General features: G+C 48.0%; 1 protein-coding gene across 3 annotated transcripts in view; it reads left to right on the forward strand.

Moving 5' to 3' along the window:
* Positions 1-1,360: 1,360 nt before the first annotated feature.
* Positions 1,361-21,168, forward strand: part of OLFML2B (olfactomedin like 2B) — a 44,925-nt gene continuing 25,117 nt past the window's right edge. For all 3 annotated transcript variants that reach the window (XM_065946730.1, XM_065946738.1, XM_065946746.1), the window contains exons 1-3: positions 1,361-2,080; positions 4,499-4,762; positions 7,510-7,617. In XM_065946730.1, the coding sequence (XP_065802802.1) occupies positions 1,907-2,080; positions 4,499-4,762; positions 7,510-7,617 (546 nt within the window). In that variant the 5' untranslated portion in view covers positions 1,361-1,906. The remainder of the gene's footprint in view (positions 2,081-4,498; positions 4,763-7,509; positions 7,618-21,168) is intronic.

The raw sequence follows: 21,168 nt of genomic DNA on the forward strand, positions 1-21,168 counted from the left end.
AAAACTCAGTGCTTCTGTCAACTATCATTATTTATATGAGCTGAAATTTCATAGCTTATTATTTAGATTAAGAGGACCCTTTCCCCTTACTGTAAAAGGCAAGGTGTTTGAATTTCCCAAAGATGCGTGACACTTTTCACATCTTCTAAGGGGTCTGGCTCTGTTTTGCATTTCCACAGTTGTCTCAGAAGGTGCAGTGCCTTTCCTTTAATTCAGACACTTAATCTTCACAGTTGGTTTATAAAACGGAACCTAATTAAGGCATACTGTAACACAGTTGCACACTGTTGAGGGTGGACATCTTCTAAGAGATCATCTAGTGACAGAGATTCTGACAATTGTCTTAAACCACAAAGACAGTAAGAGTTGTCCCCTTGGACAATCAACTGCATCTCTGATAGTAGCTCCCACCTCCCCACCCCCCCCCCACAGACTGTCAGAGATTTACTGAAAAAACTATTCTCTTAGTCTTTAATAATTACACAACTTGGCTATGGTTTTTCCGTATGGATGTGAGAGTTGGACTATAAAGAAGGCTGAGCGCCGAAGAATTGATGCTTTTGAACTGTGGTGTTGGAGAAGACTCTTGAGAGTCCCTTGGACTGCAAGGAGATCCAACCAGTTCATCCTAAAGGAGTTCAGTCCTGGGTGTTCATTGGAAGGACTGATGTTGAAGCTGAAACTCCAGTACTTTGGCCACCTGATGCAAAGAGCTGACTCATTTGAAAAGACCCTGATGCTGGGAAAGATGAGGGCGGGAGGAGAAGGGGACGACAGAGGATGAGATAGCTAGATGGCATCACCAACTCAATGGACATGAGTTTGGGTAAACTCCGGGAGTCGGTGATGGACAGGGAGGCCTGGCAGTGCTGCAGTTCATGGGGTCGCAAAGAGTCGGACACGACTGAGCGACTGAACTGAACTGAGGTCACTCTTGCAGGGAGTTCAGTAGTTATCCTCTGGGTGGAGGTATTACCAGGTTCTAAAGCTGTGGCAGGCAAGAAAACGACCAGTGGCGCCAAGTTCAAAGCTGCCAAGTGTCTTTCCAGAGTCGTCAGGGAAAAGAAACATCCAAGAGCAAATGTTCCTTCTGTCCTCCAGGTGCAATAGAAGGCGGTGCCGAGGATCCATCTATGCCGGTTGGGGAGAGCTCTCGGTGCCTACCTGCCAACCACAGGAAACTCGCTCCCCTCGGAGAGCATGGGCACAAGGGATCCCCGAACTTCACGGACCCGGCTCAGGGTAACTTCGGTCCCATTTGCGGTCAGATGAAAGAGGCGCCCTTCCGACGTCACCCCTGGAGGGCGTGAGCAGCAGCTGAGGTCGAGTCGGGGGCGGGGTCGGCTGGTCTCCCCGCCGCCCGAGCCCAGGGCGCTTCCCGGTCCTCCTCCTCCTCCGCGCGGTAACTGGCTGCATCCCCGCGGCCCGGCACAATAGAGGCTCCGCCCTCCCTCCGCGCCAGCGCTCCGCGGCGCCCCGGCCCAGCAGCCCTCGCCCCCGCCGCCGCTGCCGGCCCCGCACTCCCACAGGGCCCGGGTGCGCCCCCGGGCTTCCCGCCACCCGCCCCGGCGCGCACCGCCCCGCCCGCATCCGCCCGGACCCCTTCCTTCCACCTGAGCCCTCGCCGGAGGACGACGCGCTCGCCTTGCCACCTCCACCTTCCTTGTCACCTCCTCCTGCGCTGCGCCCCACTGTCTGCCGGCCGATCGCGTCGGGAAGGAGATGACCAGCGTCTCTGGGGCGCACATTCCTGCCCTGCCCGGCCGCGTCCAGCTCTAGAGCAGTGCCTCTGGGGCTCCAGCCGAGACACCCTCTCGCCTCACTCCTTGCTGAGATACCCCCCACCCTCCGCGCCGGCCCCCAGCCATTCTTCCAAGGGGCCGAGCACCCTCCGGTCGCCTTCCTCATGGCCAAGCCTTTGCTGCTAGTTCTCGGCTTCGCTCTGGTCACGGCTCTGGGCTGGGGGTACAGCTCTCCCCCCACCGGGACCACCGAGCCCCCAGACGCGCAGACGGTGGCGCCCACGGAGGACGAGACTCTGCAGAACGAAGCAGACAACCAGGAGAACGTCTTATCCCAGGTAGGCGGCGAGGCCCCCGCACGCTCCGTTTGCCCCAGTGGCGGTCGGAGCCTTAAGACGGTCCTGCTGAAGCGTTCGCAGGCAGCTGTTGGTCCCTCCATTACCGAAGGGGAGGGCTTTTGCTTTTCATGTATCAGAGCATTTTCTTAACTGGAAAGACATGGGTCCTGCTCGCAAAGTCATAGGGTCTTTGAAGGTTACAGAATCAGGAAAAAGGAGAGGAGAAGGAAGCGGAGACACCTTACAACTCCCTGAGAAGAAAGAAAAAAATGTCAAAACCTTTTGGTTCAAGGGTTGTGGAAAGTATGGCCATGTCTTGTCTGTGTGGCTGTTTGTCAGAACTGGAATGTGCAAACAGGCGGGCATGTTGGACGGAAGGCAGATGGTGTAACCCACAGGGAGATATTTCATGACACTGAGTGAGCCGCCCAGGGAGGAAACGGCAGCAACAAGTGTGATGAGGTGAGGTGAGCCCCAAAAGGAGGACAAGTGCCCCCCTCACCCTGGGGAGATAAAGTAGAAATGCCGCTCCACTCAGCTCTGGCAGATGGTGTCGGAGCGGGGAGTGACAGCTGCTAGGGACAGGATCTGTAACATATCCTTTTGCAAAGAGCTTTCACTTGTTTAGACTCAATCCTCACGCGTGCTTACTCCCGTTCTGTAGATAAGGACCATGAGGCTTGAAACAGTAAAGGGCCCTAGAGATGGATAGAGCCAGGGCCTCTGACCATCTTCAGCCCTGATCTCATGACAGGAAAAAAAGAGTTCTCTCTAGACTGTTTATTTCGTGCTTTCCAGGACCAGCCTGATGATTGTGCGTTGGCTGTCACCTTAATCCTAAGGAGGAGGCATGGCTGAAAAAGGATCCCTATAGTGCTGCCTGTGCCTCTTCTAAGCCCTTGGACTGGGGTCCTTGACTCCTTCCTGTGGAAAGAATGATCGGCTCCACTTTGACCTTTATCAAACACTAGTCACCTCACCCTTCCTTTAAAAATTATGCTAATACATGCCCTATACTCATCCATAACCTCGCACTGACCCCTAAATCAAAAAGATTTAAAAATCCATCACACCGGGGCTCTGGAGGACCATCAACAAAAACTTTCCTGAAACTTGAGCCTCCTGAAAGGAAGGAATTCACCCAGAGTCTCTGAGTAGGGCTATATAGGAATCTAAGCAGAGTTTCAGAGAGCAGACAGCTATGATTTTCCATCGGCCCATAAAGACCGGCCACTTAAGTCATCTTGAACTACAACTCTGTCTTCCACTGATCCACTCTGCCTTTGACAACAGTCCTAACACAAATATTGGTTTTAGAAGAAACCCAACCTTTGCAAGAAAAACATTACAAGACTTCTTTCCCCCAACTGCATCCCAGGAACATATCCACTCCAACAAGCTCAGAGCTTGCCTGCCAGGGTCATTAGTCAAAGGAAGGGAACCGTTCCCTGTGCCCACAGAGGGAGCCGTGACCCTGGGGATATAGGATGTCTTGCAGAGGAGCTGGGGAGGAGCCTTGTCCCCAACAAGTGCCTAGGATTGCGGTTCCAGCAAGCCTGCCATTGCGTGTTTTCCTGCCTGGGCAAGCACTCAGAAGGAAATGTTTAGCACTGTGGAGGCAGCAAGTGCTGCCAGTTTGCTTTCCTGGCTTTGGCCTGGGGTTTGGGTGCAGAAGCTATTCTAGGAGCCAAATGAACCCTTGGGCTGAGTGAACCTACTGACATCTGCATCTGTCTCTCTCCTCCCAGTTTTTTTCCCAAATCTAACTCATCCTTTGAGACCAAATCAGATACCACTTCCTTCTAGAAGCCACACTCTGTGGCCTTCTGTTTGTGCTCCCACTGGACTCCCACATCCGGGGTACTTATCACTCTCTGCTTGGTGTGTTCGTAACTTATAGACCTCTTGCACAGTAAGCTCTTGAGAGCAGGCTCTCTGGCCCATTCATTGCTTTACCTCTCATACACCAAGCTTAGTCCCAAGGGGGCACTCAATAAATGGTGAATGAATGAAGGGGAACAGAAGCCAGTAGTCTTGAAATTGGAATGTCAGTTTTCCAATCCCTCCGTCAATCCTTTCTCCTTTCCCTTTTCAGTCTAAATCTGGATTCTAGCTAAGGCAAGTACTATCGGAAGAATGATGGAGCTTATTTGTTTTTTTCCCTTAAGTGATAAAAGACTAAGGCTCCCTGAGAAATGCACTGCTTTCCAAAATAAGTAAAGAGAGATAAACTTAGAGTGCCTTCCAGGAAATGCTAGAGTCAGCAAATTGTGTTGCGATGACCCCTTCCACTCCACACCAGAGTTATCAGAGATCTCTGGCTAGCAGGACATCTGACAAAGTAAATGCAGAGCCTTTTCCAGGAGACTGATGCTGGCATTTGCACAGCCCCAACCTGGTGTCTCTCTCTTTGTCTAGTTGCTGGGAGACTATGACAAAGTCAAGGCCGTGTCTGAAGGCTCGGACTGCCAGTGCAAGTGTGTAGTGCGACCCCTGGGCCGAGATGCCTGCCAGCGGGTCAACGCGGGGACCTCCAGGAAGGAAGACTTCTACACAGTGGAAACCATCACCTCGGGCTCGTCCTGCAAGTGTGCCTGTGTTGCACCTCCCTCCGCCCTCAATCCCTGTGAGGGAGACTTCAGGCTCCAGAAACTTCGGGAGGCAGACAGCCGGGACTTGAAGGTAGGACCTGCTGGAGGGTGATGCCTGGGTGAGAGGGTGCCTTAGGGACCCATGAGTCTGACAAGACTTTTGCTGGGGATCAAGGCCTTGGAGTAAGTGGGCCCTGTTTTAGCCTTTAAAGGAGGTCAGGCTCCGGGTTGGAGAGTGTTGCATGTGGATCCGGAGCTGATGAACTGACAGACTGGCCATTTGCAACTCTAACGTCTAAGGGTGATGCAAAGTATGCCTCCCTCTCTTTTGGAGCCAAGGAGGCCAGACCTGGGAGCAGCTGCCAGACCCAGCTAGCCAAAAGAACTCAGCGTTCTTCTCCGGGAAAGTTACTGCCATGATTTACTGTCGGCACAGCAGGCACCCCCGAGACACACAGAGAGCAGTGAGCAGTCCTCAGTGCAAGGGCTGGGTGCCCCGGGAAAGAAGAGGCCTGGGGCCTGCTCTAGGTCCAGTCAGCAAACTGCAGTCCTACAGAGACACAGACCTAGAGAACAAGTGTGCAGATCCCAAGGGCAAAGAGGGAGGTGGGAGGAACCGGGAGACTGGGATTGGTGCATATATACTATTGATACTGTATATAAAATACATAACTAATAAGAACACACTCTATAGCACAGGGAACTCTACTTAATTCTCTGTGGTGACCTGAAGGGCTTCCCTAGTGGCTTAGATGGTAAAGAACCTGCCTGCAATGCAGGAGACCCAAGTTCAGTCCCTGGGTCGGGAAGACCCCCCTGGAGGAGGGCATAGCAACCCACTCCAGTATTCTTGCCTGGAGAATTCCATGGACAGAGGAGCCTGGTGGGCTACAGTCCATGGGGTTGCAAAGAGTCAGACACGAATGGGCGACCTGAATGGAAAGTAAATCCAAAAAGGAGAAGATATGTGAACATCTGACATGACTTAGCAACTGAACAACAGCAATAATATGTACGTGTGTGGCTGATCATTTTGCTGTGTGGTAGAAACTAACACAATATTGTGAAGCAAGTATCCTCACAATGGGATCCTATAATCCTGGACCTCGTGGTGGGGAAACTCAGGCCCTGTTTGGGGCAGCCTCAGAGGTCAGCTGAGGGCTTCACCTGATCCCCACCTTCCCCTCTTCATCTGTAGCGTGGGCTCATGGGATAAACTTGATTTAGAGTCAGACTTGGGTTCAGATCATTGCTAGTGCTTGCTGCATGGTGATATGCAAGTTATTCAACTGACCTGACCTCAGTCTCCTTGAATTAAAAAGTAGGAAGAATAACATCTACCTTTGATGGTTTTGAGAATAGATGAGAGGACAACTATTGAGTGCTTGGCACAATGACTGACGTATAGTTGGGGCTCGATAGACACATTCCAATAATGAATGACCATGTAATGTGCTACTGCTATGCCAGAAGCTGGCACACACTTGGTAACTGGTTGTCACCAATATTCCTTTAAGCAGAGGTGGGTTTCACCCCACTCCAGTACTCTTGCCTGGAAAATCCCATGGATGGAGGAGCCTGGTAGGCTGTGGTCCATGGGGTCGCTAAGAGTCGGACATGACTGAGCGACTTCATTTCACTTTTCACTTTCATACATTGGAGAAGGAAATGGCAGTGTTCTTGCTGGAGAATCCCAGGGCCAGGGGAGCCTGATGGGCTGCCGTCTATGGGGTCGCACAGAGTCGGACACGACTGAAGTGACTTAGCAGCAGCAGCAGCAGCAGGGTTTACCAGTAAAATGAGTGTCCCAGAATTCAGCCATGTCACTCAGAGCCGCAGCTCTGCTGTGAAACAATTTCTGAACCAAAGGCACAATCACTCAGTTATAGGATTGGACTCTTTGGGGGTTCTGAAACAACAGCAGGCAAAATTTTGGGAATCAGAGAATCATCACAGTATGTACTAATTGGCTGCCCTTCCATGGCTCTCACCCGGCTTCAGCTATCTTCCTCGGATGGAGAGGAAACAGATCTTTGAAACATGAGCATTTCACACAGAGTTCTGATCTAGTAGAAAGGCTGTGGTGCACAAGTGTGTCCAGCAGACTCTTCCAGGGAGAGTCCTTGGCAGGGAAGCTCACTTGAAGCATCTCTCATTAGCTTCCTGTGCCTGAACGTTGCATGACCTGGATGTCACCAGCACCTCAGCCACCTTTCTCCCACTGGCTCTGTACTGGCAGGAAGGACAGTGTTGAAAAAATTGAGATAGCTGGGTACCCCATGACAACTCGCCATCTCAAAGGTGGGCCACTGGGTCTCTCAGGGGCAGTTTTGCTTTTAGTGCTAAGGTAAAGCTTGCTGGTGTCTTCCAGGGACTTCAGCAGACAATGCATGTAAGTATTTCAGAAGCATATCCTCAAGGCACGGATGTTAATAAGCCACTTGTTGAGTGTTTATATATCACTTGTTATGGGCCAAGGTATCATGGGGAAACAAGGATGAAGATGACATAGCACTGCTTTCAAGGAGCTCCCAGTCTAGTAGGAAAGACAGACATGCACTCAACTGATAGACTTAATAAAAGAAGCATAAACAGTTTGGTGAAGCTATTCAGCCCTCAGTTGACTTGTAGGATTCTCCTATTTTCTTAACCATGTACTCCAGTAGACAGAATACACCCACACCATTGGATCTGCCTGTTCACCCACGCAAGTGCCAGTTCTAAGGGTCGCCTCTCAATTCCTGGCTAGTGGTTTCCCTGTTCAGCCTCAACATGGAAACGTCTCCCTTTCGGTCTATCTGCACCAGCTTTGGACTGATGCCTGCCCTTGTTTCATAGCTCTCCACCATTATAGACATGCTGGAAGGAGCTTTCTACGGCTTGGATCTCCTGAAGCTGCATTCAGTTACCTCCAAACTGGTGGGGCGAGTGGACAAACTGGAGGAGGTAAGGAAGGTTCTAGATTTCTGTATCTTTCTCTTGATCAAACTTCAAAGTGTATTAAAGTTAACCATAGCCTTTTTTTTTTCAGAAAGCACGTACCCTGGTTATGTTTAACTCATTGTTCTTTGGAAAGAAAAAAATATACATAAAACACTCATCCCAAATCATGCCAAATAATTGGTGATGAAAAGAAATAGCGAAATATAAATGTAAACACCTTCTTTTTTCCATATATAAGAACCACTAAACAATGTATATCTACTTTCCCCTTGACTTCGAGGGAACTTAGAGCTGAATAAAATGTAAAAGTACAATAAGCATCTTACTTCATATATTAAGGTAGAGTCATCTCTCTGCTGGGTATATGGTTATTAATTTCCTTTTTTAAAGAAACTATTCTGGTGCATGTTTCTGTGTATGTCAGAGAGGAGGGGCAGTAATCCATTTCAAATCCATTTTAGAAAAAAAAGACATAAAATGTTTACTAGTAAATAATACCCCTTATTGGAAACCATTCAGGCTGCTCACCCCCAGGAAAAGGAGACTAGTAATGTAATGTCCATAGACAGAGACGCATTTGTATGACTGAGTTCTAGAGAGATGCACAGCTGGAGCTATGGTTTTCACAGCTGATGGGAGATTGAAGTCATAAACAGTAATGTTGACCTTGATTTGTTGTTGTAATGCTTCAACATGTAAATAAGAAACCACGTAATTATCAGAAAAGGCATGATCATCGTTCAGCCTGATTGATGAGCAGGTTATTGACTGGCATCCAGTTCTTGAATGAATTCTTGAAGCAGTGGCTCAAAGAGTTGCTACTTCAAGTAGAAAACTATTTAATTTTTAGAATGTCAATGTAAGATAAATTTAATAATGAGATGACTGTAAATATATTATTATTCCTCATGAAAAAGTGGGCTTTTGGGGGTTTCTCGTGGAGAAGCTGAGGTTCCCTGTTGGGTTATTAGCTGAGATAGCAGATGTAAGTAAGAAGGTGTAAGTAAGGCTCTTCAGGGGGGCAAAAAGAGCCACTGCACCAGGAGTCAGGACAGTGAATTACTCTGTTTGCCACTCCCACGCAGCCATATCTCACTTTTTCCATCTGTGAAGTGGGAAAGGTCCGCTGCCTACTTTGCATGTTTGCTGAGGGGATAAAAGTTGAACTAATCATTTCATAAATACTTTGAAATGGCTAAAAAAACCCAAAGCACTCAGGTTATGACCAATGAGAGAGTGGGGGCAAATATCCCTCTATTGCTTTGCCAGGAAAACTGGGACAAGGATGATGAAATGTTATCGTTTCAAGGATTGATTTCAGCATACTCCTTACACTCCTAAAAATGTTCCCAGAAAGAGAACACCACATACAGATGGCCAACAAACACATGAAAAGATGCTCAAGATCACTGATTATTAGAGAAATGCAAATCAAAACTACAATGAGGTATCACCTCATACCTGTCAGAATGACCATCATCACCACTAGACCATTCAGGTATGACCTAAATCAAACCCCTTATGATTATACAGTAGAAGTGAGAAATAGGTCTAAGGGACTAGACCTGATAGACAGACTGCCTGATGAACTATGGATGGAGGTTCGTGACATTGTACAGGAGGCAGGGATCAAGACCATCCCCAAGAAAAAGAAATGCAAAAAAGCTAAATGGCTGTCTAAGGAGGCCTTACAAATAGCTGAGAAAAGAAGAAACGTGAAAAGCAAAGGAGAAAAGGAAAGATATACCCATTTGAATGCAGAGTTCCAAAGAATAGCAAGGAGAGATAAGAAAGCCTTCCTCAGTGATCAGTGCAAAGAAATAGAGGGAAACAATAGAATGGGAAAAACTAGAGATCTCTTCAAGAAAATAGGAGATACCAAGGGAACATTTCCTGCAAAGATGGGCTCAATAAAGGACAGAAATGGTAGGGACCTAACAGAAGCAGAAGAAATTAAGAAGAGGTGGCAAGAATACACAGAAGAACTGTACAAAAAAGATCTTCACAACCCAGATAATCATGATGGTGTGGTCACTCACCTAGAGCCAGACATCCTGGAATGTGAAGTCAAGTGGGCCTTAGAAAGCATCACTACGAACAAAGCTAGTGGAGGTGATAGAATTCCAGCTGAGCTCTTTCAAATCCTGAAAGATGATGCTGTGAAAGTGCTGCACTCAATATGCCAGCAAATTTGGAAAACTCAGCAGTGGCCACAGGTCTGGAAAAGGTCAGTTTTCATTCCAATCTCAAAGAAAGGCAATGCCAAAGAATATTCAAACTATTGCACAATTGCACTCATCTCACACGCTAGTAAAGTAATGCTCAAAATTCTCCAAGCCAGGCTTCAGCAGTACATGAACTGTGAACTTCCAGATGTTCAAGTTAGTTTTATAAAAGGCAGAGGAACCAGAGATCAAATTGCCAACATCTTCTTGATCATTGCAAAAGCAAGAGAGTTCCAGAAAAACATTTATTTCTGCTTTACTGACTATGCCAAAGCCTTTGACTGTGTGGATCACAACAAACTGTGGAAAATTCTGAAAGAGATGGGAATACCAGACCACCTGACCTGCCTCTTGAGAAACCTGTATGCAGGTCAGGAAGCAACAGTTAGAACTGGACATGAAACAGACTGGTTCCAAATAGGAAAATGAGTACGTCAAGGCTGTATATTGTTACCCTGCTTATTTAACTCATATGCTGAGTACATCATGAGAAATGCTGGGCTGGAGGAAGCACAAGCTGGAATCAAGATTGCCAGGAGAAATATCAATAACCTCAGATATACAGATGACACCACCCTTATGGCAGAAAGTGAAGAACTAAAGAGTCTCTTGATTAAAGTGAAAGAGAGTGAAAAAGTTGGATTAAAGCTCAACATTCAGAAAACTAAGATCATGCCATCCGGTGCCATCACTTCATGGCAAGTAAATGGGGAAACAATGGAAACAGTGGCCAACTTTATTTTGGGGGGCTCCAAAATCACTGCAAATGGTGATTGCAGCCTTGAAATTAAAAGACGCTTGCTCGTTGGAAGGAAAGTTATGGCCAACTTAGCATATTAAAAAGCAGAGACATTACTTTGTCAACAAATGTCTGTCTAGTCAAGGCTATGGTTTTTCCAGTAGTCATGTATAGATGTGAGAGTTGGACTATAAAGAAAGCTGAGTGCAGAAGAATTGATGCTTTTGAACTGTGGTGTTGGAGAAGACTCTTGAGAGTCCCTTGGACTGCAAGGAGATCCAACCAGTTCATTCTAAAGATCAGTCCTGGGTGTTCATTGGAAGGACTGATGTTGAAGCTGAAACTCCAATACTTTGGCCACCTGATGTGAAGAGTTGACTCATTTGAAAAGACCCTGATGCTGACAAAGATTGAGGGCAGGAGCAGAAGGGGACGACAAAGGATGAGGTGGTTGGATGACATCACCAACTCAATGTACATGGGTTTGGGTGAACTCCGGGAGTTGGTGATGGACAGGGAGACCTGGCGTGCTGCGGTTCATGGGTTCACAAAGAGTCAGACACGGCTGAGCGGCTGAACTGAACTGAACTGATGTGTAAAACAGATAACTGATGGGAAGCTGCTGTATAATACAGGGAGCTTCGCCCAGCACTCTTTGATGACCTAGAGGAGTAGGATGGGGATCGGGCTGGGAGGGAGGCACAAGAGGGAAGGTATACAAGTATACTGCGGCTGCTTCCTGTTGCTGTATGGCAGAAACCAACACAACATTGTAAAGCAATTATCCTCCAATTAAAAAAAAATTAAAACAATAGAGAACACCAGAGCCTTCTTAACTTACCCAATGCCTTAACTCCCTCAGTTCTGGGATGAAGTGCTGTCTGAAATGGCCATTTGCTCTGGGAGGGTTGGTAGGTCCATAGTCACTTCAGTTGTGAGATCTAATGAGCGGGATCAGGGTACTGGAGCCCAAACTTGGAGGCAGGCCAAGGTGGCCAGTAGGATCTTGCCAGTCTACTCTGATCACCCCACTCCTCCTGAAGGGGCTCCCTAAGAGAATCAGGCTACTTGGCATCTTGAGTCTTTCCTTTCCTGATAGGAATAGCTAGACTGAATGGTCAACACCATCCTACTGCCAATGGACTTCATGCAGGCTTAGGATTCTTTCTCCTTTCTAGAACCACCTTCTGATTCTTTCAAATGGGTTCAAAAGGAATCAGACCAGGATCCAGCTGGACCTTCGAAGTTGAAAAGTACCTGTCTTTCTCTTGGCCCCAGAACCATCCAAATGTGCAGGAACAGCAGTGACAGCCTCCTCTTCTGCTTTTACCTGACCTTGGCAGCCACATATTTTTCATTCTCTCTGGAGAACACAGCCTGGGAAAGATGGCTCTGGGGGTAGAACACAGTGTTCATGAGGCCAAGGTCAGGCACTCAGCCTCCGAGAAGGCCAGTGGGCTGAGCTTTGTTGAAGGGCTATAATCTGTTTCCAGCCTTGTCTAGCAGCTGAGCCCTCTCTGCGGGCAAAGGATGGGGCTGTGGGTGAATTTGGTGCAATGCCACTACCCAGCAGTATCTATCTTCTGAACAGTCACACAGTCACTGGATTTTCGCCAAAACTAACCGTAGTTACATTGATGAGAGCTATCTCTTTTTCAGAATTATGGAATGTTTAGTAGCAAGAACTGGAACCTTTATAATCATAATCATCATCATCGTCATCCCTTATATTTGTATAGCATTAGTGGTTTTACTTAGTGGCTTCCCTGGGGGCTCAGTGGTAAAGGATCTGCTGGCAATGCAGGAACTATAGGAGACATGGGTTCAACCCCTGAGTCAGGAAGATCCCCTGGAGGAGGGCATAGCAACCCACTCCAGTATTCTTGTCTGGAGAATCCCATGGACGGTGGAGCCTGGTGGACTATAGTCCATGTGGTGACAAAGAGTTGGACACGAGTGAAGCGACTTAGCAGCAGCAGCAGTAGTAGTTTTAAAGCATCCCATTTACATTTAGATTCTTTGTTCCTATGAGCTGGACAAGACATGAGACCAAAGGAGATTAAATGGCTTTCCTGTAGGCACAGTGCTGGGAAAGAATAGGCTGGAGCTCCGGTCTTCTGGTTCCTTGTCCAGGCTCTTTCTAATAAACCTTATAAGCTTCTTCAAATCATTGCTAGTTGCCCTGGGAGCGTCAGTTTTTCCTAACCAGAACTTATAGCAATAGTCCTTCCAAGGGAATTTCTAGGCAGAACCATGGCCATATCCCATAAATCCTGTTAAAACAGGATTAAAGCTGAATTAGAGAAGGTCCCATCCCGTGAAAGTTTCCCCAACAGGCAGCCCAACATGACGAGGTGCTTTGGTGTGACAGTGAATAATGATGGGCCTGGGCCTCGGGCCCACAGACCAGAGTCTCTTGTCTTTGGGTCTGGCCACTCGTCTCCTGGCTCTTGCTGGCCAACTCTGTCTGCAGTCTGCGTACATTGAAAAGGCAGAATGTTGGGTAAATGGAAAAAACACTCCTTCTCCAGCCTGACTCTGCAGGAGGAATGGAATTGAATGGAATGGAATGGTCTTTGGATATTCTTGAATCCCAAGGAGAGTTCTTTGGAGGTCAGACCAGACGAAAGGGGTCAAATGGAGGGGCATTTTGCCCAGAGTAAGATCAGAACTTGGCAGAAGAAGCAGGCACATACACATGTGTACATCTACCTTGGCTCTGTAGGAGGATTTAAGAATGGAAACTCCATTTGCAGATGAAAGAGGAAGGAAGGAGAGAGAAATGGAATCTGAACTGTTGAGAATCTCACCTCTTGGTAAAGTGAGCTCTGGGAGCTCTGCTTGGTAGAGTGATTTTGGTTGAGCTTGTGTTTTAAATGGTGAATAATAGCACATGCATAGGAAAGTGCATAAACAATGAATATACAGCTTAGCAAATCATTATAAAGCAAATACCCATGCAACCACCACCCAGCTCAAGAAACAGAGCAATGCTAACACCCCAAAAGTTCCCCACATGCCCTCTTCCCGCTTATTGCTGCTAAGTTGCTTCAGTCATGTCCGACTCTGTGCGACCCCATAGACGGCAGCCCACTAGGCTCCTCTGTCCCTGGGATTTTCCAGGCAAGAATACTGGAGTGGGTTGCCATTTCCTTCTCCATCCACCTATTAGGTTGGTGCAAATGTAATTACAGTTTTGGACCATGAATTTTAAATCATTTTAACTAGACTCAAACACAGCTGTATTAATCAAAACTAGGAACCATTACAATCAACACATTTTTGCCAATGAGAAATATTTGATTATTCCTATAGCATAAAAATCCATGCTTTGGGATTCAACAAACTCTTGGAAAGCATTTTCTGCATCCTGCTGGCTGTGGAAACATTTTCCTTGCAAAAAGTTGTCAAGATGCTTGAAAAAGTAGTAGTGGGTTGGCAAGTCAGGTGAATATGGTGGATGTGGCAAAACTTGGTAGCTCAATTCATTCAACTTTTGAAGTGTTGGTTGTGCAATGTGTGGTCGGGCGTTGTCGTGGAGAAGAATTGGGTCCTTTCTGCTGACTGATGCAGGGTGCAGGCATTGCAGTTTTCATTGCATCTAATTGATCTGCTGAGCATACTTCTCAGATGGAATGGTTTCACCAGGATTCAGAAAGTTGTAGTGGATCAGACTGGCAGCAGACAACCAAACAGCGACCATGACTTTTTGGTGCAAGTTTGGCTTTGGGAAGTGCTTTGTAGCTTCTCGGTCCAACCACTGAGCCAGTTATCATATACAGTCCACTTTCCATCACACATCACAGTCCAATTGAGAAATGGTTCATTGTTGTTGCATAGAATAAGAGAAGAGAGCACTTCAAAATGACGCGTTTTTGAAATTTCCAGACAGCTCATGAGGCACCCACTTCCTGAGCTTTTCACCTTTGCAGCTTGTTTCAAATGCCAACTACTGTAGGATGGGTGACGTTGAGTTCTCTGCCAACTTCTCATGTAGTTGTAAGAGGATTAGGTTCAATGATGGCTCTGAGTTGTCATTGTCAACCTCTTATGTCCAGCCACTGTGTCCCTCAGCTTCAAGGCTCTCAACTCTTGCAAAACTTCTTGCACTGTACACCACCGCACTGTATGTTCATTAGCAGTTCCTGGACTAGTTGTGTGACTGATGTTGCAAGATGTCATGCCACTTTGCAACCCATTTTTTAACTCAAATAAGAAAATTTCTCGAATTTGCTTTCTAACTTCATTTCCATAGTCTAAGGTAAATATAAAACAGCAAGTAATGTCATAAGCAAGAAATGCACATTAAAATGAGGTATAACATGACCACATTTATTTAGAATATCAAATGGCATATCAAATGGCAAATTTTAACAATGCAAAACCTGAGTTCCTTTTACCCCAGCCGAATACATCCCATCCTTGAAAGGAACCTCTATCCTTAACTTTGTTAATCATCTTCCTCGCTTTTCTTTACAGTTTCATTACCTAAAGATACATCCCTAACTATAATAGTTTTGTTTTTTAACTTTAAATGCATAGAATCCTACAGAAGTATGTGTGTGTGTTAGGTTTCTTTCATTCAACGTAAAGTTTTTATGTCAATTCTGTGACTTTTAGTTCATTCATTTTTATTCCTGTGTAGTATTCTAGTGTGAGATTATACCACAATTTGCTGATCTTGCCTACTGGTGGTGAATATGGGTGTTATTTTTAGTTTTGTAATTCATAGTAGCCCCAGGAGTACCCCTCTAAAAGCCCATCCCATACATGCATACATTTCTTTATGATATGTAAGTAGGAATGAAACTACTGGGCTGTTATGCTTATCACCAATTTTAAGGGATACGATTGGCCTTCTGCATTCACATGTTTTGCATCAGTAGATTCAACCCACTCTGGCCAAAATATTGGAGCTTCAGCTTTGGTATCAGTCCTTCTAATGAATAAAATGGTGTAGTATTTGCATAAAACCCACAGACATCTTACCATATACTTTAACTCATCTCTAGATTACTCACAATACCTAATACAATGCAAATGTTATGTCAATATGTGGCAGATTCAATGTTTGTTTTTTGGAGTTTTCTGGAATTTTGGGTGGAATATTTATGATCCACCTGATGCAAAGAGCTAATGGAAAAGACCCTGGGATGCTGGGAAAGATTGAGGGCAGGAGGAAAAGGGGGTGACAGGATGAGATGGTTGGATGGCCTCATAAACTCAATTGACAAGAGTTTGAGCAAACTCCAGGAGATAGTGAAGGACAGAGAAGCCTGGTGTGTTTCAGTCCACGGGGTCAAGAAGAGTCTGACACAACTGAACGACTGAACAGCAACAACATCATTTTATATAAAGGACTTGAGTGGATTCTCTTATCTGTTCTTGGGGGTCCTAGAACTAATTTCCTGCAGATACCAAGGGACAACTTTATTGCCATACTGTTCTCCAAGTGGCACCTCTGGCAGGGTGTGGATACTCCATATGGACACATTCTTACTGAAACTTGGAATTGACAGACTTCCTAATTTTTATAAATTTGGAGCATGTATCTTAGTATAACCATTTCATTGTGTTTCAAAAACTTACACCTCAAAACATCTTTCCTATTCACACAGTGGAGGCCTGAAACTGCATGGGCATTCCTCTAGAACTGGTCCAAGGTAAAGGAACGTCTAAGGTGGCCAGTGGTCCAAGACCTTCAATGTGGTAGATCCAGACTGACCCTTTTTGGAAAATGGCTGGGAAAGGGAAGGGGATGCAGGAAGTAGCGGTATGTATTGGAGTTGAGGTGGGTGTAGGCACAAAATACGGGCTTCCCAGGTGACACTAGTGGTAAAGAACTTGCCTGCCAACGCATAAGACGGAAGAGATGTGGGTTCGATCCCCGGGAGGGACGATCCCCTGGAGAAGGGAATGGCAACCCACTCCAGAATTCTTGCCTGGAGAATCCCATGGACAGAGGAACCCAGCAGGCTACAGTCCATAGGGTCGCAAAGAGTCGGACACGGCTGAGCACCTAAGCACAGCACAGGAGCAGAACATAAGTGCCAGGAGAGATAGGAATTAGAAGTCTAGAAGGAAAATCTGCAGCTTCCAAAGGCTTGCTTGACCCTTTTCATTCAATGGCACAGATTCAGCTCAGAAGACTTTTGCTCTGACCGTGCTCAGAGATACAAAGACTTGTAGGCTGCCCAGGCCTAAAAATGCCTTCTGATGGCATCAGGACAAGAGGCAGGGGTACAGCTGTAGTGCCACACACTGCTTCCAGGAGTAGATTTATTCTCGAAGTAAAGAAAAAGACAAACAGAGGGACAGGTCATTAAAATAATTTATTCTAGCTTCAAGGCTTTAGTTGAATTAAGTCATGCCCATAAAAACTGCAAAACTTTGTGAAGAAATGCCCCACCCCCACTTAGCTGCAGGACACCTGTCAACATTTATAATTACTTGGATGTGACTGTTTACACATGTGCTCTTGCGTATGTGTGGGTGCCTAGCCCAGGGTCTTAAAATAGATGCATGCCTACACGCTTTCCAAAGTGTGATTTCTGTTGCCCAACTGTATGTGTGTGGCTTCTTGCCTCGCACCTGCCTGCTTGAGTTTGCAAACCCCATCCATGAATCCAGTGGCGCTGCGGAACCTCGTGTGTCATCTGAAGGCGTTTCTCCTGATAGTGCTGCATCCAAGTGAGACTTAAAGTCTACAATGGATTTACCAGACCCGGAGCTGGCCCTCTCCCCAGAATGTGCTGGCATGAGCCTTGCTGAGGGCTTCTCCCCCAGACATAAGGATTTGGTGGCCTTTGTGTTTCTGGTCTGGAAGGCAAGATCAAAAGATCGTTGCTGACACTGGGGGATATATCTCTTTACCAGCTAATGGGGAAATGTAACTTTTGTCTGTGCAGACCAGGTCATGAGTTAGGGGAGCTGTCTCTTTCCAAGCCTCTCCTTTCTGCCCTCCCTCCACTCACATCGAGACCCCAAGTGCACTGTCTTCCGACCACTCACAGGAGGGTTTGCTGCAAATCATTTCACTCTCCTCCTCACTCCAGTGTGGCCTTGGAAAGGAGTGTCACTCACCCTACCTACCAGAGTGTCCTCATCTGTGAAACGGGAAAGGATTGGAGATAAGAGTTCTAAGACATATTTCAGTTCCAATGTTAATTCACATCTTAGTAAGGGCTCAGGTCAATATGTTACCTCTCTTGGGGTTGTATACACTTCAAATCTAATTTGTCACTGTGGCATGAAAGGTTTTCTTCTTGGCCAAAGGGGTTTATGTTGTGAGCATCCGTCCTACATCCACTGGCCTAGAAATAGCTTGGAGCTGCCACGACGTAAGCGACTGCATGGCTATACTTACAGGGTTGGTCATCAGAGGTCTAGAACTTCTTGCTCTTTATGTCTTGACTATCTTCCAGGCTCTGAACATCTTGAGGACAACCTGGGTCTAAGTTATTTTTGTTTGCTGGATTTTAGCCCTACATTGGGTGTGGGCCAAATGCTCAACAGCTGTGTGGTTGCAGGAGTGATGGAACGCGTCAGCCGGCCACCCCCTGCAGCACGGGCCTGCCCACTGTCTGCATCAGCTGTGGTCAGGGATTGCGTGGCGCCCCGGCTGTCCCGTCAGCTGGAGCGCCGGTTGCTTCTAGCTGCTGTCCCCCTGCTAGACAGCCCCCTGTCCGGGGGCTGCAGACAGCCGTCTTTCAGGGGTGGCTGTCCCAGGCAACCTGGTCCTGTCATGTCCTGGAGGCCTCCGAGGAGGAGGGGCAGGGTGAGTTGACGGGAACTCCGAGCCCTGCCACCAGGTCCATTGACCCCCCCGACACCGCCTCACATCACTCCCACAAGGAGCCCGCTCCCCCCACCCTCAAGCTCACCTTCTGCACCTGAGTCCTGTGTCTCAGCTGGGGGCTGGACGTGCCCGCTCCACGAGTTGGCACCGTGCTTCGGCCCAGGTGCAATCGCGCTTCGTCTTTCTACAGGGTCCTTCACATCACGCCTTCCTCCCTGTCCCAGCCATAGGACACCCTAGCCCCCTTCCCTTTTCTACCTGCATGTCTGCTACCAGGATCCCGAGAGTCCATCCCACCCCGCCTTCAGCTCCACGCGTCAAGCCCTGTTTTGTGCCTGGCATTGTGCTGCATGCCCCCCTTCGTTCATTCTCCAAACCAAGCGTGGGAGGCAGGTATCGTTATTCCGACTCCTCCAGCTGGGGCCTGGAGAGGTCCCAGCCTCATGTGGTTGCATAAAACCAGGTAATGACTGGGCTGTGGGTTTCATACCTGGTCTCCAGAGCCTGCACTTTGCCCACCATACCTCATCCCTGCTTCCGGTCGGGAGAGCAAGACCCCAGAGAACTGAGGGAGCCTTGACCCTGGTTGTCTTTCCCTCGGGTCCCAACACTCTTGGCCGAGGCTGCCCCCTGCTCTCACCCAGGGGTGCCCATACTTGTCCCACTGCTGGACAAAGTCAGGATACGTCTGTACCCACGGAACAGCCCTTCCACCCACGTCCATTGCACCAGCGTGCACATCTGGTTGTGTCAGCCCTCCATGGCTCCTTAAAGCTGCCCTCTGGCCAGCTGTGCTGCCCAGGGCTGGCTGCCAGGGGTACCCCCAATTCCAGGGAAACCCACATGGTTCCCCTTTTCCTGGGGGACCTGCCTAGGTTGCACACTTCCTCCTCTCGGTCACCTGTGCATCCGGCTGTGGTCAGAGCAGGACACCTCTCCCATCTGGCGAGGCGGGCTTGCTCTTAGAAGGTGCTCTCGATGCCCTACTGCCTGCCCCCGGCACGTGGCACTCCTTCTGGGAATACCTTTGGCCCAAGTCCCATGACACAGCTCCCAGAACTTCAGTCATCCTTTCTGACTGTCCTGCCTTCTGTGCCAGCCCTCTCTCCACCTACTCTTCCTCCCTCTTCCTCTCCCTCCTCACAGCACCAGGACCCTTGGCAGGGACGATGGGATGTGTTCACCCGCAAGACGGGCACCTTTCCTGTTCCCTCTCCCACGTTGCCAGTGCTACGCACAAGCCAAGTTGCACACAGCATAAATGTCATAGTCACAGCTGTCCCAGAGGGGAAGAGCCAGAGGCATGAGGTCATGGGGTTCGGCCTTCTCCCAGGGCAGGATGGAGAGTGTGCCGGGTAGGCAGCATCCCGGCTGCCCCCTGAGACACACCCCACAGAAGACCCTTGATAGGAGGAAGGCAGAACCCCAGGGAGCAGCGGGGAGCCCTGCAAGGCCAGCATCCCCGGGGGAGAGGTGCCTGAGTGGGGGGCGTGGCTAAGGAGGGGCATCTGCTGCTGCAGCCCTGGGGGACTCCAGCTGGCTCGGCCCAGCGGGCTGGTGGGGTGAGGCTACCGCCAGCCTGGTGTTTATGCAGGCGGCTGGTGGGCTTTGCTGTTCCCAGGAGGGAAATAAAAAACACTGCTTCTCTGGGGTCTCAGGACCAGGCCTGTCTCAAACTCTCCTCTATGGAAATCGAGAATAATGGTGCCTCACTAAAACCAGAAAGTGACTTGGGCATTTCTAAATCAATGAGAACAGGGCCTTCCAGGGGCCTAGAAAACCCAAGGTCAGAGGGCAGGGGCTAATTCCATGGGATTTTCCCTGTGCCTCCCAGCGAGTGTGAGGGCCGGTGCTGACTCTGTCCAGGTGTTCAGGAATTGTGTGCGCTCTTGTTTTACCAATACGGCTACTTAGGCCACACCATTGGGTCTGGGGTCCTGGGGCCATGGCTGGGCAGCAGAGGTGGACATGTTCCAGTCCCTTAGAGCTACGTCATTGGCCTTCCCCATGAGTCAGAACCAGCATCTGTCACATCACCCCGACTTGCTTTCTTCACTGCACTTTTTACTAATTGATGCTTCCTTGTTGATTTCTTATTTATTGCTTACTTCCCCTCACGGAAGGTGGTCTTCAGGATCCTTGCTCTGGCATACCTTCAGTGCCCCGGGCTGAACACATGACCGCATTAATGAAGAAGTAGCGTATCGAACCCTGAACCTTCTGGGGCTTCACTCCACATCACAGGATGTGAGAATTACAGGAGAGGCATAGGTGCTGCTCATTGCAGGGGCGTATGGATCATCAGAAATGCTTGGATCCCATGAGGGCACCAGGAACTTTTCCTGTCAGCCCCGGGAAGGCTCCTGGTTATAAAATAGCCTTTCAGACATATTGGGGCCCCTTTTCCATCGGCTCTATCCAAGTTCCCTATATTTAAGACAGTGCTTCTCAAACTTCAGTGTGTATGCAGACTGCCTGGGGATCTTGTTAAAACACAGATTCTAATTCAGCAGGTCTGGGTCAAGTCGGAGCTTCTGCATTTCTTTCTTTTTTTCTTTTTTTAATCAAACTGCCTTTTATTTTTCAGGGACTCTTGCTCAGGTTAGTCTCCCCAAATCTTTATACTTTACGCAAATGTATTTCAATAAATGCGCACACGTGCACACACACACACACACACACACACACACACACACACACATTTAGATTATGTAAAGCTTCCCATCACTACCTTCCTTTCTTCCAAATCCTACAGTAAGAACAGAGCGTCCACATTTCTAACAAGCTCCTGA

Source organism: Muntiacus reevesi, chromosome 1 (assembly GCF_963930625.1).
Source record: "Muntiacus reevesi chromosome 1, mMunRee1.1, whole genome shotgun sequence".
Taxonomy (NCBI): Eukaryota; Metazoa; Chordata; class Mammalia; order Artiodactyla; family Cervidae; genus Muntiacus; species Muntiacus reevesi.